Genomic DNA, 14,973 nt, shown 5'->3' with positions numbered 1-14,973 from the left:
AGAAGTCTATGGGTGCTTCCAATTTAACAGGCAGATTCGGATACAGAATTGTAGAGTGCTAGGAATCGCAAGAGAAACAACTGGCGGTATTGTTCTCTTCAAGAGGACAGATGCTACGCAACAGAGAAAAAGAAGAAGAACCGAGTGAGATGGACAGTTCCGAGGGCTTGTTATATGATCCATTGTTTCACAGCTTGTAAATATTTACAAACCCTGGCAGACGTAAAAGAATAACGGGGATGCCGTGGTCTAATTTTGTTTACCTGCATATACATACATATATGTAATACTTTGCATGTAACAATATTCACCTATTACCACGTTACACTGCAGAAAAGTTTCGCGACTCGATAAATACATTGGAATCTTTGTTTACTTAATTATCGTTGCGGTACTTGTGTCTTCAGATTTCCGTCTATATAATTCTACTTTGAAATTAACGTATCCTTGTTGCAGAATATAATCGCAACACAGAGGAACACCTGTATTGTTATTAATTGAGACTCAAATGTTCTCTAGTAAGGCCAAATTAATAAAACGCACAGGAAAAAACCCCATTGGGCGTTACGACTTTTTAAAGTTATTGGCCACTGAATACAAGACAACATCGTCTAAAGGTAAAAAAAATTAACACTGTTTATTACGCTTAAAAGATATGCCTCAATGAACTATATTGTGTTTCTTGAGGCATGTCTGGGGGGTCAATGCTGTATCTTGCAATGAAAGTGAGCAACTTTGTCGCTTTTTTAAGAGGGCAGTTAGAAAGAGACAAAGCTATTCACTTTTAGCATTTTCACTATAGCGTAAGATACAGATCTGGTCCTTTGGTAACAATAACAAATTGATGCGTTTTAAATTGTCTAGACGCTCGGGAACAGGTACTGGCAAACTTGGCAAACTTTGCCTATGACCCTGTAAACTACGGATACATAAGGCAGCTACGAGTAATCGATTTGTTTCTCAATGCTCTGTCCGAAAGCAACCCCAAGCTGGTGCGCTTTGGCATCGCCGGTCTCTGCAATTTATGTTTAGGTAAGCGTGGTACAGGTTAATCCCACGATATTCGTTGCATCACACGTAATGCTGTTCTTTCAGATGCAATAAATAAGACGTATATCCTGCGCAATAGAGGCGTCGAGTTAGTATCGTCGTTACTGTCTTCCGAAGACGAAGATGTTTTGCTGACAGTAATTACTACCTTGATGTTCTTGGTCACGCCTGAGTCGGTAACCGAGATAACGTCACCTGAAATAACCAGACGGATACTGGAACTCTCGGACACGTCGTATGAACATGTGCGCGTTAGAAACGTGGCGATCTTGTTCTTGGAAGACTATTGCAAAGCAAGCGTGAAGACGGCGGAGACTATTGCTAGTCCGTCGGAGAAGTGAATGAAGCTGATTTATCAAATGGTTACATTCTTCATTAAGAGTTAAACACTTCGTTCTATCGATATATATTTTAAACTAAGTACAAGAGAAACAACATCATGAAGCTGATCCAGTTCTTTGCTGGGTTTCTCAAAAACTATTCTGTAAGAACTTCGAAAATAAGATCGTTCGCTGATACAGCAGTGAACAATCTGAAGGAAGGAGACGAGGTATCGGTTTTAAAAGTGATAACGAATGACGATATACTGAAGTTTGCTGAATTAACGGGCGATCATAATCCGATACACACTGAGTCAGCAAGAAATATTGTGCACGGTGCTTTACTCAACAGCCTAGTGTCAGGCTTAATTGGTACAAAGCTACCTGGTGCAGGTACCATAGTTATCGAGCAAAATCTCACGTTTCCTAAACCGTGTTACGCCGGCGATACCGTATGGATTATGGTAAAAATTACATCAGTGAGAAAAATCATTAAATGTGTATACATGTGTGTCGCTAATGGAGATAGAGTCGTTCTCGAAGGAGAGGCAAAACTCATGAGAAAGTTATTGTAGTACTTCATTATTACATACTGTAAAAATATTTAATATATTTCTACGGTGTATAGATTTATGGGGATATTTAATAAAAACTTTATAAAACTTAAATTTTTTGTATACTTGGTCTCTTCGTAATTGTGGAAAATTGATGATGAAAGGAGAAAAAAAGAGATACTATTATTTTTTAATTTCTCTTTATAATCTGAATATGAACGGAACTTTAGTGAAAATTTGGCTACCGCCAATGCACGCGATAACATCGTAAATATGCAAACAATTAAAATGGGACTCTTACTACACCGAGGTTTTGATTAGTAAGCACTCCAGATGTAGCCCATGGCAGTATTGCGACACGATGTGACTTTAAAGATTTGAAGCATCGGCCTTACATTCGAGTTGAGTTTCGCGAGGTGATACAGTAAAGTTCGGCAGAAAGAAATCTGCAGTGAATATTAGTTAATTGAATTATTGACACATGATTACGGACATATCTCAGAAAAAGGTATATATTCGTTTTATTTTTTCAAGTATTTTGGAATCATTTAATATAAATTCATCCAATATATAAATGATATAAATAATAGAAGCGATTATACGGTCGGACTGCAGGCTAAGTGTCAATATTTTTGCATATACATCTTTTTTTCTATCACAGCAAATTGCGCGCCGATAATTTTCGGTCTTGAAACAGTCTTAAGCCCAATTAATTTATATTAAAAAATTTGTTAAGGCAAAAATTTGCCAGGTTATAATTACATTCAATTATGTATAACTATACACTAATTATATACATAATTAGATATAATTGTAAGTAATCAAATCGTTTTCTTTAACATTTTCTTTTTCATATTAATTTATAGAATTGTAAAGACTTATATAGAAATACACAATGTAAAAACTTGTATGGACATATTTGATATATAATTTTATATATTTATACATACTTATGTCTGAAAATTTTTTATTGGGCACTGAAGTCAAATAGTGTACATGATTAAAGTGATAATCAATTTAATAATATTCCTAGATAAGTTGACTAATACAGTTAAGACTGAATAGAAAGCAATGTTAATAACAGCAGTCATGTGCATTCCAGGTTAAAATGCATTTAACATTAATGACGGTGGCTCTTTGCATATCTTATTCCTATGCAGACAATAACAGTACTGTTGTTACAAGTATCAAGCCGCCCACAAATATGAAAGAACAGCCAATTGGTTGCATCTGTGCTGTATTCTTAAGCGGACAATTCAAGAGAGGCAGCAAGGAGCAACCTAAAGGATATCCCGCGCTCGTCCATGAACATCCTGATTCAGTTTCATGTAATGCCGTTGGGAACAAACTTTGCGTCAACAAATGTCTCGATGTCGTGAGTTTTCAAAATCTAATTCTCGTAGGGAACATCTTTTCTCAAACATCCTCACATGGACTCTTTGAGACTGAAATACTCGTTAATAACAAAGGATTAATTATATTTCACAGATAGTGAAACATTTACCGAAGAGCTCGTCAATTCTCTGTGCTTCTATAGATCGCGATTGTCACAAAGAAAGAGTAAGCACACACATACGCAAATTAATTTCTCTTATATCTTTATTTGCAATTCACAAAAACTTGATCGAAGCGGGCAATAAGAGCCGACATAGTTGTTAGGCGATCACACAGTGCATATATTTGAATTACAGATAAACAAAATAATTATAAATCGATAATAAGTCGGACGTTGCGGTCTACCAAAGTGACCCTTTTCAATGACTTGCAAAGCTACGTAAAATAAAAATTTATTTAGACATTGAAATCGCAGTTAATATACAAAGATTTATAACTTAATTAAATTTGGTCAAACTGTAAAACATAATTAATATAAGATGTAAATTCGATTACATTGTTTTGGGAGAGAAAAAAGAACAAAAAATTGTGTTTTATAACCGATAGTATGTTCATAATCGCAGAGCTACGCGCAACACGCAATAAGAGTCGCCAAATACTTGGTCAGGTACATGGTAAGTCCCATTACACAAAGAAACTGGACTATAAAGACTCACACAGAAAAATTAATTAGATGGAAATACAATATATTAGCAAATGAAATAAGAAACATAGAAGAAGAAACTAATACCCGTTGTAGAAATTAACAGCTGCCCTGACAAAAATAAAAAGTTTCATAAGTATTTGTATAGCGTTTACGTGAGCGTTTGCAGGAGTTCGTTGAGAGTTTAGAAACAGTCAATAGAGAATTTGTAGAGCGGAAATTGCAACGCTGCGGCGTTTAGAAGACGTTTGTATATAGCATTTTTGAATTTAGCTTTGTGGAACTTTTAGTCCCAGTCTACAATAGAGATTTAAGCCCTAAGCCTTAAGAAATTGACTAATCACAGTCGCGCATTCTACTCATACTTGACCGTGATTGGCCAATTTCTTAAAGCTTAGGGCTTAAATCTTCTATTGTAGACTGGGACTTATGAAACGTTATATACAGTATTTTATAAGCGTTCTGAAAGCGTTCAAAACACAACGGCGTTGTGTAAGCATTTTCATAAAGTTTGAAAACGTATGAACTTTAAAAAAAAAACCTTCATTTAACGATTATCAACGCTTCGTAAAGCTTGTTATTTTCGCCAGGGTGTATAAAGAATATGCAGAATCATGGTCGCAGAACAACGTTTGTGATATTGACGGTTCGAAAGTTACAAAGACAATGTAATCGTTACAAGAAAGAGAAGAGCCTACAAAGCTCTTATTGCCCGCTGTGTATTGATCAATTTTTTGTGTTTTCCTATAGAACCTATATTCTTTTTATTTTAAATTATTATAAAAACAGAATTACTTTTCGTGCAGTGAAATTGTACGATTTCAATGATATCTCTTTGCAGGCTTATCTCTTCATCAAGAATTGCAAAGACGAGTGGATAAACACGAATCTGTCCGCCGGTAGAGAATATTGCTGTAAAGATGGCACACCGTATAAATGTTGATTAACGTACACTTGATAGGATAGCATTTTTGTATTATGACTGTAGTTTGTAACTTTGGCAATTCAAACGATTTTTAATAAACGCGTCGACTCAATGCTCACAGTACTTTGAATATCCCACCGCTTGTCTAAATATAGCTTGTAGATCATCAGATACGCTCTACAAAGACACGCAGGAATTCAGCACGAATACCTCAAACCATCCCTCTATATTTAGACTCGGGGGCGAGGATTTTGTGTACACGATGTCAGCGCGGTGTCTGCAATTCGTAAAACATTATCGAGGTGGCCTGTTAAGTAGCGTATCCCTAACCCCCGGTTTAAATTACTAGGTCAAGTTCAAGCCAGAAGCTTCAATCCGACTGCAATGTCAGCTTCAGCCGTGCGGTTGTAAGCGTAAAGATGTGTCATGCTTCGTAGAGGCTGGCAGGGACGTGCGCGCGATTGGAGAGAGCGATACAAGAGATTGGGAAAATGTGCGCCCGAGTCCTCACGTGTCCGCTGTGCTCGCAGCCTGGATTCTTAACGCTCGACGCGCTACGGGCCGGACTTGTGAGCGTAGCGACTCGACCTCTCATATGTCCCGTTTGTAACGAGGTGCTGCTGGGTATAGATAAGTTAACTATACATCTATTTGGTCACACGATCAATCTGAGCAGTGGTACAGCAGAATCGTCCAAGTCTGCGGATGTCGCTGCCGCTGATGGACACTTGGTCACCGCCCACTCGCACAACGTCGCTCCGCAGGACTGGAACACGTTGAAGCAATTGGACAGGACTGTAAGCAACAACAACGGTACTCGCGCAGAGCCGTCGAACGTGGGGGACGGTATCTCTGTCGTCAACTCTCAGTCTAAAGCGCAGGGCCAAAATTCGCCGGTGAGAAGCGCCGGTCAGTCCAGTCTCATATCGGATTATAATCGTGACGTGATAAAAGTGAACATCTTTCCGCTGTCAGACAAGAGCGCAGTCCAGAGAGCCGAGCTGCAACAACTGAAAGCAAATTGCGCGGGGCAATATTTTTGTAGTGACAATATCGAACGCTCGAACGTACCCCAGGAAGCTGTACAGGTGGAAGAAACGGCTACATCGGACCTAATTATTGTGACAAAAGCGGCAGGAACCGTAGACGCCAACGCCTATCGACATATCGGAGAATGCGCTGAACCGAACAGCGATCAATGCGTCATAAAAGAAAGGCTGATGAAAGATTTAATTGAAGAGGAACACCTCCCTGATTTCCAGTCGGTCCAGAATGTAATGGCAAGTGTCTGCGCGGGAGAGTCGCCAGAGGAGCGCGATGGTGAGAAAAACTTGCCCGATGCGAGGAAAACGGACGCCAGGGATGAAGAGAAGAATTTAGAACATGAGCAAACGTTGCTGCACACACAAACGAGCGCCAAGGCCTTCTGCACGATAGCGCCGAAGGAAAAGACGGAGAGATGTAACGTATGCGGCTTCCACTTTCCTGATACCAATATCTTGGCCTTGCACAAACAACTGGTGCACGAGCAGGACCTGAGCGGCAACCTCGAGAGAGTGCCCAAGAATTATTCCTGCCACCTGTGCTCCAAGGTGTTCAAGATGCGGGGCAGCTTAATGGTGCATATGAGAGTGGCGCACGTCGGACATAACTTGGGCAAGTAATCACAAACGGTCGATAATTAATTCAATATAAATAATGCGATTGTTATACAGGGCGTTGAAAAAATGTGGTATCAAATTTTAGGAATACGCAGCACTCGTAACAATGAAGCAAAAAAAGTCTTGGACCCGGTTTCATCGACGTCGCTTAACTTTAAGCCTGGCTTCGGTCGTTCCTTGTCTCTCCCCAACTGTTATTCTGGAAAGAGACAAACGTGAATTAAACTAAGATTAAATTAAGCGACGTTCGGTGAAACCGGGCTTTAATAAACATTATTCCAAAAACCTTTTATTTCTGTACTATAAAGTATTCGATATAATCTTCGTTCGTTTCACAAGTATGCATTATTGTGTAACATGTTTACACGCAACCGCTCGTACACTCACCCTTCACAAGATTTCAAGCTTGACGACGGTACTTGTTGACAGTTTTTCAGTTCAAAACGCATAGTGTACGCTACATCAGTTGACGCATTAGATAAACTAATACGGAAAATTGAAAACTCTTATTCAACAAATACACCTGGAATCTTTGAACGCGTTTTGATCTTTAATGAGAAAGTATGTTGAGCTATGTATTGAAACGAACGGAGAGCACATCGAATGTCCACTGTGCATTAAATTTATTTCTCATTTGTTGCAACAGATAACACTTTATAACTCGGAAATAAAAGATTTTCGAAATAATATTTATTAAGACTTTTCAGTTTGTTTTTACGAGTGCTACATATTCCTAAAAGAACCCCGCACTAATCATATTGAAAATTGGATCTCGGTTAAAGACGGTTGGCTAGTTTTCACATATGTTGTAGCTTATGACCTGCTGAACAAAAAATGTAATGGGCTCAAACTTAAATAATGGCTAGTTACTGAGCTATTAGGAAAAAATGTTTCAGACAAAAGTTGTTTGGTTCGAAGGGAGACATAAGACGATGCCATATTAATTTGACCTTGGATAATCATTTAAAGGTCACATGAAGGTCAATTTCAATTTCTTAAATGGACACCCCGACTTTTCATTGCACATTTTTCTGTCGAGAGTTTTTCAAAGACACTATATAATGAAATATAGTCTTATTTCGAACCAAACAAATATATGTCGAACCAAACAACTTTTGTCCGAAACATTTTTTCCTAATATGCTTCAAAGTATTTCCAAACAAGACTCGCGGAGCTCAAATTTTCCATGTTTGACTGGCTGTAGCTCAGTAACTAGCCACTATTTAAGTTTGACATTATATTTTTTCTTCAGCAGGTCATAAGCTACAAAATATGTGAAAACTAGCCAATTTAACCGAGATCCAATTTCCTATATGATTAGTGCGGGGTTCTTTGGTATCACATTTTTTCAACACCCCGTATATAATAATAATCAAGTATGAGCCTCGATGGATGGTTCGGTAGGAAGAACAGTCGCTTGGCAAGCGAAAGGTCCCAGGTTCGAATTCTATTCCAGTGCTCACTTTTTCTCGCTCATAAGTTACGGTTGCACCAACGTCACATAATTTTACTCAACTCACTCTTTGCCCCTTTCTAATGGAAACAGAAAGAGACGAAGAGTGAATTAAGGTAAAGTTAAGCGACGTTGGTGCAACCGGGTCTTAGTGCTTGTATATTCCCGAGACACTCCTGTATCTCCGTTTAACAATTCGATGTGATTTGTAAACGCAATTTTTCACGCAGGTTCTTTTCCCAGGGACGACCAGACTGATGTCGCGTGCCCAGACGCTGGGTACACGTGCCCCACGTGTGGGAAGAAATTCAAGAAAGTGAGAACACCCACGCGCATTTCCCTCGTAATCACTTGTTGCAAACGGTATCTCGACAACTCACAAGCTTCCCTCCCGCTCTCTGCTTTCAGGAGCAGCACGTGGTGCAGCACTTGAAAACCCACGAGGGCAAGCAATGGGAGTGCGACACCTGCGGTAAGATGTTCACGACCAAGTACTTTCTGAAGAAGCACAAACGACTGCACTCGGGAGAGATGCCGTACAAGTGTAAGATATGCGACAAGAGCTTCACCTTCCAACAATCGTATCACAAGCATAGGCTTTATCACAAAGACGATAAGCCGCACACCTGCGCGACCTGCGGTAGATCGTTCAAAGAGCTCTCCACGCTGCACAATCACGAGAGGATTCACACCGGCGAAAAGCCGTTCGCGTGCGAGACGTGCGGTATGTTTGCGAAGGAACGCACGTTAACGGCGAGCTGACGCAGAATTAATCGTTTTGGGATTGACTAACAGTTAACATTAATCGTCTTGCTTGTTGCTGGCACAATGGCCGACTATAGAATTGTTGTGTAAGAAAGTTTCATTATCCTACACTTGAGGAAGACCGGAATGCTCGGTCGAAACGTTGTGTTAAATAAACAGTTACGTCGAATAATTCTAAACCTTTTTTTTTGTTAATCATCTTGTTTGCGTAGTAACACTATGATGTGCTCTGCATGGCTTGCTGAAAGCAGGTAACTTTCACGAGAAACACCGCCGGGCATCTTGTCTTGTAAATGCGCCGCAGGCCACGACAGTGATGATAATAATCCTCCTACAACTGCCCGTACTAATTCTTCCGCAGGAAAATGTTTCCGCCAGCGTGTTTCGTACTTAGTCCATCGTCGAATTCACACAGGAGTGATGCCTTATAAATGCACAATGTGTGGCAAAAGCTTCCGATACAAGGTACAAAGTGGCGATCGAGTGTCCTCGAGTGTACGTTCCATCCTCTAACAACTCTCACACGCAATTCACGCTTGTAGGTGAGCCAAAGAACGCATAAATGCCCCGTGCAAGCATCAGGCAGAGCCCAGCAATTGATAACAGACGCGCGGGAGGCCGATAACGGAACGGCCGGGGTGCAGGCCGCCGGCGTCCTGCAAGAGAGTCAATCGATGACGAGCACCGCCGACAGCGAGGAAAACAAGTTCGTTTTGATAATAAACGTCCAAGGCCAACCCGTCTTAGCATTGCAATCAGAAATCAATAACATGTCTGCCGAGAGAAAGGAGCCAGGCGTTGAATTCAGAGACGCCGATTCGAAGAGCAAGACATGGGATACCAACAATGCCGGTCGCGCGGCACTCGACGAGTCGGTCGAAAGGGCGCAATCGTGCGACGAAAAGATAGACGCGAAAAGTACCAGCGACTTCTTTTCCATGGTGATGTCGCCCCTGGAAACCGGCATGTCATCCCCGACGTTCGAGATGGAGCACTTGAGGGTGTCGTCGCCTAAGCGCAAGGAGGACTCGCTGGATTCCTACGCCGATTTCCCGCAGGTTTCTGACAACGCACAAATAAACCTAGTAGAGCCGGGCATGGAGCGAGGCTTCGGTCACGGCAAGGACGTCGCTGATTCTCTGCAAACCATAAATGAGGAATCGCTCAAGGAATTGCTGTACGGTATGGATAGAAAATGAAGCAAATGTGTACTTACTGCTCGATAGTACAAATTAACGTTACATTAGCGTCCGTCGTAGACAAATATACGTATAGAGAACATGGATAATTTATTAAAGGTTTAAAATTTGCCATGTGAATGTCGTTGCAATCTTTGTATACCGACCGTGTGGACAAAACGGCATAAACGTACATATATATATATATATATATATATATATAATTTATTAGTTTTGGCAATAATTGAATAGCAGCGATTTAGCAGATGTATCACATTGATTTCTAGAGTTGAAGACTACTGATCTAACAATAAGTGTAAAACAAGTATATAGTGCAAGCGTTTCGGGCAAAAAGTTCAATAGACATTAACTCACCCAGACAAGGTTTTGTGCAACAGCAAAGCAGTGCAATGCAGTTGCTAGCAACTGTTACCGTCGTGATAATGGCGAGAATATTTATTGAATTAAACTCTTGCCTGCATGTTGTCAGCCAAACTGCCGATATACGTTAGCAATAATGTTTGTGGTCAAAATATTTGCAAAGTCGTCACTTTTTATCGCAATTGTTGCCATAAACTTGTACTTCGCTGTCTTTTTGTCTACGATAATGGCAGGAGTATTTATTGAATGAAACTTTTGCTTGCACGTTGTCAGCAAAATATTCGCAAAGTTGTCACAATTTTGCCAAAATCATAAATTTTTTATCGCAGTTGCCGCAAAGTTACTGTAAAGTTGTAGTACTCAGTTTGCGTGCTTTGTTTACTTGCAATGTTGAATTAAACTCGGGCGCAACATTATTTTTGTAAACTGCCGGCAAAATGTTAACTGGGCAGGTAGCGAGCCGACGTAACTCGTCGTCGTAAACGTCATTTCTGGGAAGCTGCAGCTGCGACAGTCTCTCAACATTGGTTGTTCCATTTGTCACGACCTCGGGCTTTGGTCGTTAACTCGATGTGCACACAGCACCGAAAGATTGCAGAAACATTGAATACACCTTTCACTGCAACATTGTAACATTGCATAGAGGTTGCGAAATGTTTCAGCAACGTTGCTGCAAGCTTGAAGCAACATTGAAATGTCCTCCCTGAGATATATTACAATGTAACCGAGGGGGAAACCGCTGACCAAAATCTTGTACACCAATGCCCACTAATGCCCAGTGGGCATTACTTTATCTTATTATCTTCTTTTATCTTATTTATCTTGTTTTATCTTATTTTATCTTATTGTATCTTATCTTATCTTATTTTATCTTTATAATGCCTCAGCAAGACGTAATGCCCCAAAAATGCCCTAGTAATGCCCGGTAATGCCGCATGTACACCACAATGCCCTTAGCGGTTTCCCCCTCGAATGTAACATTGCAACAATGACACGGTACAATGTATTTGTAATATTGATTTTATTATGCGTTATTTATATAAATATACAGGATACTTAAGATTTTAATAAGTTGTTCGGAAAGTTTGTTTTAAATTTCCTGTATATGTATAATACATGGAAAATTTGAAACGAACTTTTCGAACAACCTAATAAATAAAATTTGAGAATGTATACCCATACAGCACAGATGGTTGCAGTTACATTGCAGAAACGTTGCAATCTTGCAGAGACATTGCAGGGATATAAAATTGCAAACTTTCGATAGCAATATTGCAGCAATGTTTGAAAAATAATAAAAATACTATATTTTCTATTTAAAAAATTTTTCTAATTACGAGAATTTTATAATGTTATTTTCGTTGATACCAATAATGCGCGAATTAAGTACTTGATCAGTGCGGTGTTGCTCGCAATCTCCATCTATTGCGAAGCGACATAATCTCCTTAGGTTGCTTCGCAATAGCTTGCTGTGTATTGAAAAAGGCCCGGATGCATATGTAATTAGTAAGTTCTCTGCTTATGTACAACAAATTATTCCAAAAATATTGCACTGCAACATTGCTATAATGTTGCACTGCAATCTCTCTGGGGGCGGACATTTCAACGTTGCTGCAATCCCCCAGAAACGTTGCAGCAATGTTGCGCAACGTTGCTGCAATCTTGCAATGTAACATTTCTGCAATCTTCCCATACAGCACGGAAATATTGCAGCAACGTTGCAGAGACATTGTTTTGAAAGATTGCATCATAGGAGCAAAAGTGCGAAATGTTGCTGCAATATTGCAGCAACATTAGAATGTCCGCCTTCAGCAATATTTCAATGCAACAGTACAGCAATATTACAATGCAACTACACAGCAATATGAAAATGCAAGACTGCAGCAATATTGCAATGTAACAATGTAGCCACCCAAATAGCACAAGGATGTCCTCAGGACGTCCAGGACGGACTTTGCGGATATCCTGAGGACGTCCTGAGGGCATCCCGGGACTTCCTCAGGACATCCTGAGGAATAGCAAACGAGCGCCACTTTTTAGTCCTTAGGACATCTTGAGGATGCTCCGCCGGATGTCCTGAGGAAGTCCCGGGATGTCCTCAGGATATCCGCGAAGTCCGTCCTGGACTTCCTGAGGACGTCCTTGTGCTATTTGGGAAGGACATCTTGTGGTTTTAGTATACCCTGTATAATATTATTGTACCAATGAGTACATTAATATAAGTACTTATAAAACTATTCTGTATGAGATTAATCGAGGAATCCTTACTTCCAATGACATTTATGTTCGATTATATATTATTTTGAGTTTTGTTTATAAAACTTACAAAAATATGAAAACATCTTACTGATGCTCTTATCTTTCATAATTTTAAAATCAGATCTTGCAAAGAAAGAACAGATAAACCGTTAGATTATAATGTAATACAAACATTTTCCTATATGCTATGTGGACGCTTATGGAAGATTTTTATTTACAACAGTATTTAACATTCTAGAATTATTTCTGAAGTTTTATACATAAAACATTTATATAAAATATTTACAGTAATACAACTATGTCCTGAAAAGATCCCAGGACATCCCGGGACATATTCAGGATGATCCTGAGGACGTCCTGTGCTATCTGGGCATAATGCAATAAAATGCAATAAAACGGTGTACGTATGTATACAGGGTGATAGGAAGCAACCCTGGTCCTTGAAAAGATATAATTCTGACGAGATTCTGAGACGATTATTCCTTTTACAAAACTTTATCAAAAATCTAGTTTTTAAATTATAAAAGGCAATAGTTTTCTTATCACGAGTTGAATACAGGACGTAGACAATAGCGACGCAATTTAGTGCGTTATACATAGTCGCTTATATTAGGTGGCTGTCAGTTGTCACGTCTGACGGTTAGTTGCCGCCACAGCCTGTTTTCTGCATTCAACCTGTGATAATAAGATAATTATTTCCTTTCATAATTCAAAAACTATATTTCGGATAAAGTTTTGTAAAAAGAAAAATCGTTTCAGAATCTAGTCAGGATTACGTCTTTTGAAGGACACAGGGTTGTTTCCAATCATCCTACATATATGTAATAAATACACAGGGATGTATTATATTATAAAAAAAGGGTTGAACCTGTATGTTTTAGAATGATTTACGAGTTGCATGTGTTATAGCTATATCATGTGAACTCAGAAAACCCGATTAACGTTGTATGTACGCTGTAAAAAATATTTATACGGTATAATTGCAAGTTAATGTTTTTGTAATACAGTTGCAACATTATAAGAGTGATATTGCACAATATTGTATTTGCAGTGTAGCTGCAATATTGCAGATTTAATATTACGCAATATTGTGTTTGAAATATTGTTGCACCATTGCATCTGCAATATGCAATCTTGCAACGTTGCAGCAATGCTGTTGCAGCTTCTGTGCTGTATGGGATTGTCGGCGAAATATTACAATTTAATGTCTCTGAATCGTCTCTACAATATTACATTGCAATTCGCAATGTTGCAATGTTTCTGAAAGGTTTGGTGCTGTATGGGTAAAGTAGCATTGACATTTTAAATCACGCGTACCCACCGCAAAGCGTCCTTGGGAAATAAACGACACGAGCGAACAAGAAAGCGCCGTTCTACGAGATACGCAGCATGTTCCTCGAAACTTACCTCACGATCGGAAGGTTCTCACAAATTACAACATTACAAAGTCGCGTCGCGACCTAACCTCTCACGCTTTGTTGACACAGCGCCGTTAACGTAGTGGCGAGTACACACGGCGTCGCCGGTGTCGCGCGGTCGCGCCGCGATTGGCGGATCCGCAGGCGCCTCCGCCAATCGCGGCGCGAGACGGCCGGGACGGCGGCGCGCGCAGCTCGCATTCCGGTCGAGATATCGCGTAGCAGACGACGCGCCGCGCGGATCGACTTGACAGCTCATTCTGTATTTTCACGTGTCCCGTCGCGCATCGCGTTGCGTAACTGGAGTCCGACTTCCAGGGAGGAGCTCCTCTTTTGCGGTGAGTAAAGAACGATCGCGTTCGCCACTCGCCACGCTCGGCGGCTTAAGAGCGTCGTTAAGACGGCGTCGCTTTTACCGTCGTCGCCGTCGCGCCGATCGACAGCGGCCACGGCCAGCTGATCGGCTAGATCGTCGCGACGGCAGGCAGACAGTCGGTTTTAACACCGCCACGGGTGGTCGGTCGTTGACGGCTGTTTACCGACGACCAATTGGTGCTGCCGGGCGCGCTTGCCAGCCAATCGCGGCGGGCGGACCGCGCTCGGCAACCTGGGCGCAATCTGTTGCGACACGGAGTGTCCTCGGCTCGCGACGTCGCGTTTTACTGCGACGCGACGAAACGGTAATTGACAACTCGGCGAGTCGTTGCGATCTCGTATCCCACACCCATCCCGGCCGCGACGCAATATCCCGATCGGCTCGAACGCACGTACACGCACGAGCCGATCCCGGACCTTGAAACGCGCGACGCGTCGTCGCAATAAGCGCTTCGCCTTACGGCACGCTTGTAAACGGCAGCAAAGGTACTCTCTCTTTCTCTCTCTCTCTATCTATCTCTTTTTTTTTAATACGCGTGAGGCCGATCGCTGGGAAAAATCGATGGTTTCTCGAGCGCGATTCGAGGAGTTTACGG

General features: G+C 40.9%; 3 protein-coding genes and 1 long non-coding RNA gene across 4 annotated transcripts; 3 read left to right on the top strand and 1 right to left on the bottom strand.

Moving 5' to 3' along the window:
- Window positions 1-6: 6 nt before the first annotated feature.
- LOC105557603 lies at window positions 7-2,038 on the top strand. The gene is made up of 5 exons (XM_012004883.1): window positions 7-169; window positions 457-617; window positions 865-1,032; window positions 1,096-1,370; window positions 1,472-2,038. The coding sequence occupies exons 2-5, from the start codon at window positions 509-511 to the stop codon at window positions 1,943-1,945; spliced, it is 1,026 nt and encodes a 341-aa protein (XP_011860273.1). The 5' UTR covers window positions 7-169; window positions 457-508; the 3' UTR covers window positions 1,946-2,038.
- Window positions 2,039-2,129: 91 nt separating this feature from the next.
- Window positions 2,130-4,999, top strand: LOC105557600 (follicle cell protein 3C-1). The gene is made up of 4 exons (XM_012004881.1): window positions 2,130-2,432; window positions 3,027-3,299; window positions 3,413-3,484; window positions 4,804-4,999. Exons 1-4 carry the CDS (start codon window positions 2,406-2,408, stop codon window positions 4,903-4,905), a joined length of 474 nt encoding a protein of 157 aa, XP_011860271.1. The 5' UTR covers window positions 2,130-2,405; the 3' UTR covers window positions 4,906-4,999.
- A 95-nt stretch (window positions 5,000-5,094) lies between these two features.
- On the top strand, window positions 5,095-10,082 carry LOC105557601 (zinc finger protein 354A). Its single transcript, XM_012004882.1, has 5 exons — window positions 5,095-6,543; window positions 8,232-8,317; window positions 8,410-8,725; window positions 9,128-9,231; window positions 9,309-10,082. Exons 1-5 carry the CDS (start codon window positions 5,379-5,381, stop codon window positions 9,963-9,965), a joined length of 2,328 nt encoding a protein of 775 aa, XP_011860272.1. The 5' UTR covers window positions 5,095-5,378; the 3' UTR covers window positions 9,966-10,082.
- Window positions 9,824-14,118, bottom strand: LOC105557602. Its single transcript, XR_001008612.1, has 3 exons — window positions 13,992-14,118; window positions 9,983-10,944; window positions 9,824-9,905 (listed from the first exon to the last, which is right to left on the bottom strand). It is a non-coding gene; the product is annotated as an uncharacterized LOC105557602 (long non-coding RNA).
- Window positions 14,119-14,973: the final 855 nt, after the last annotated feature.

The sequence above is a fragment of the Vollenhovia emeryi genome, unplaced genomic scaffold (assembly GCF_000949405.1).
Source record: "Vollenhovia emeryi isolate VEMERY1.0 unplaced genomic scaffold, V.emery_V1.0 DF939447.1, whole genome shotgun sequence".
NCBI classification, from domain to species: domain Eukaryota; kingdom Metazoa; phylum Arthropoda; class Insecta; order Hymenoptera; family Formicidae; genus Vollenhovia; species Vollenhovia emeryi.
The sequence above is the reverse complement of the archived record's forward strand: the minus strand, read 5'-3'. Positions and strand labels throughout refer to the sequence as shown.

Coding starts and splice junctions, on each gene's coding strand:
- LOC105557603 (XM_012004883.1), top strand. CDS start 509: ATGTTCTCTAGTAAGGCCAAATTAATAAAACGCACAGGAAAAAACCCC. Junction 618..864: donor CAAGACAACATCGTCTAAAG/GTAAAAAAAATT, acceptor TAAATTGTCTAG/ACGCTCGGGAACAGGTACTG. Junction 1,033..1,095: donor TCTCTGCAATTTATGTTTAG/GTAAGCGTGGTA, acceptor CTGTTCTTTCAG/ATGCAATAAATAAGACGTAT.
- LOC105557600 (XM_012004881.1), top strand. CDS start 2,406: ATGATTACGGACATATCTCAGAAAAAG. Junction 3,300..3,412: donor TCAACAAATGTCTCGATGTC/GTGAGTTTTCAA, acceptor TATATTTCACAG/ATAGTGAAACATTTACCGAA. Junction 3,485..4,803: donor GCGATTGTCACAAAGAAAGA/GTAAGCACACAC, acceptor ATCTCTTTGCAG/GCTTATCTCTTCATCAAGAA.
- LOC105557601 (XM_012004882.1), top strand. CDS start 5,379: ATGTGCGCCCGAGTCCTCACGTGTCCGCTGTGCTCGCAGCCTGGATTC. Junction 6,544..8,231: donor GCACGTCGGACATAACTTGG/GCAAGTAATCAC, acceptor TTTTTCACGCAG/GTTCTTTTCCCAGGGACGAC. Junction 8,318..8,409: donor GTGGGAAGAAATTCAAGAAA/GTGAGAACACCC, acceptor CTCTGCTTTCAG/GAGCAGCACGTGGTGCAGCA.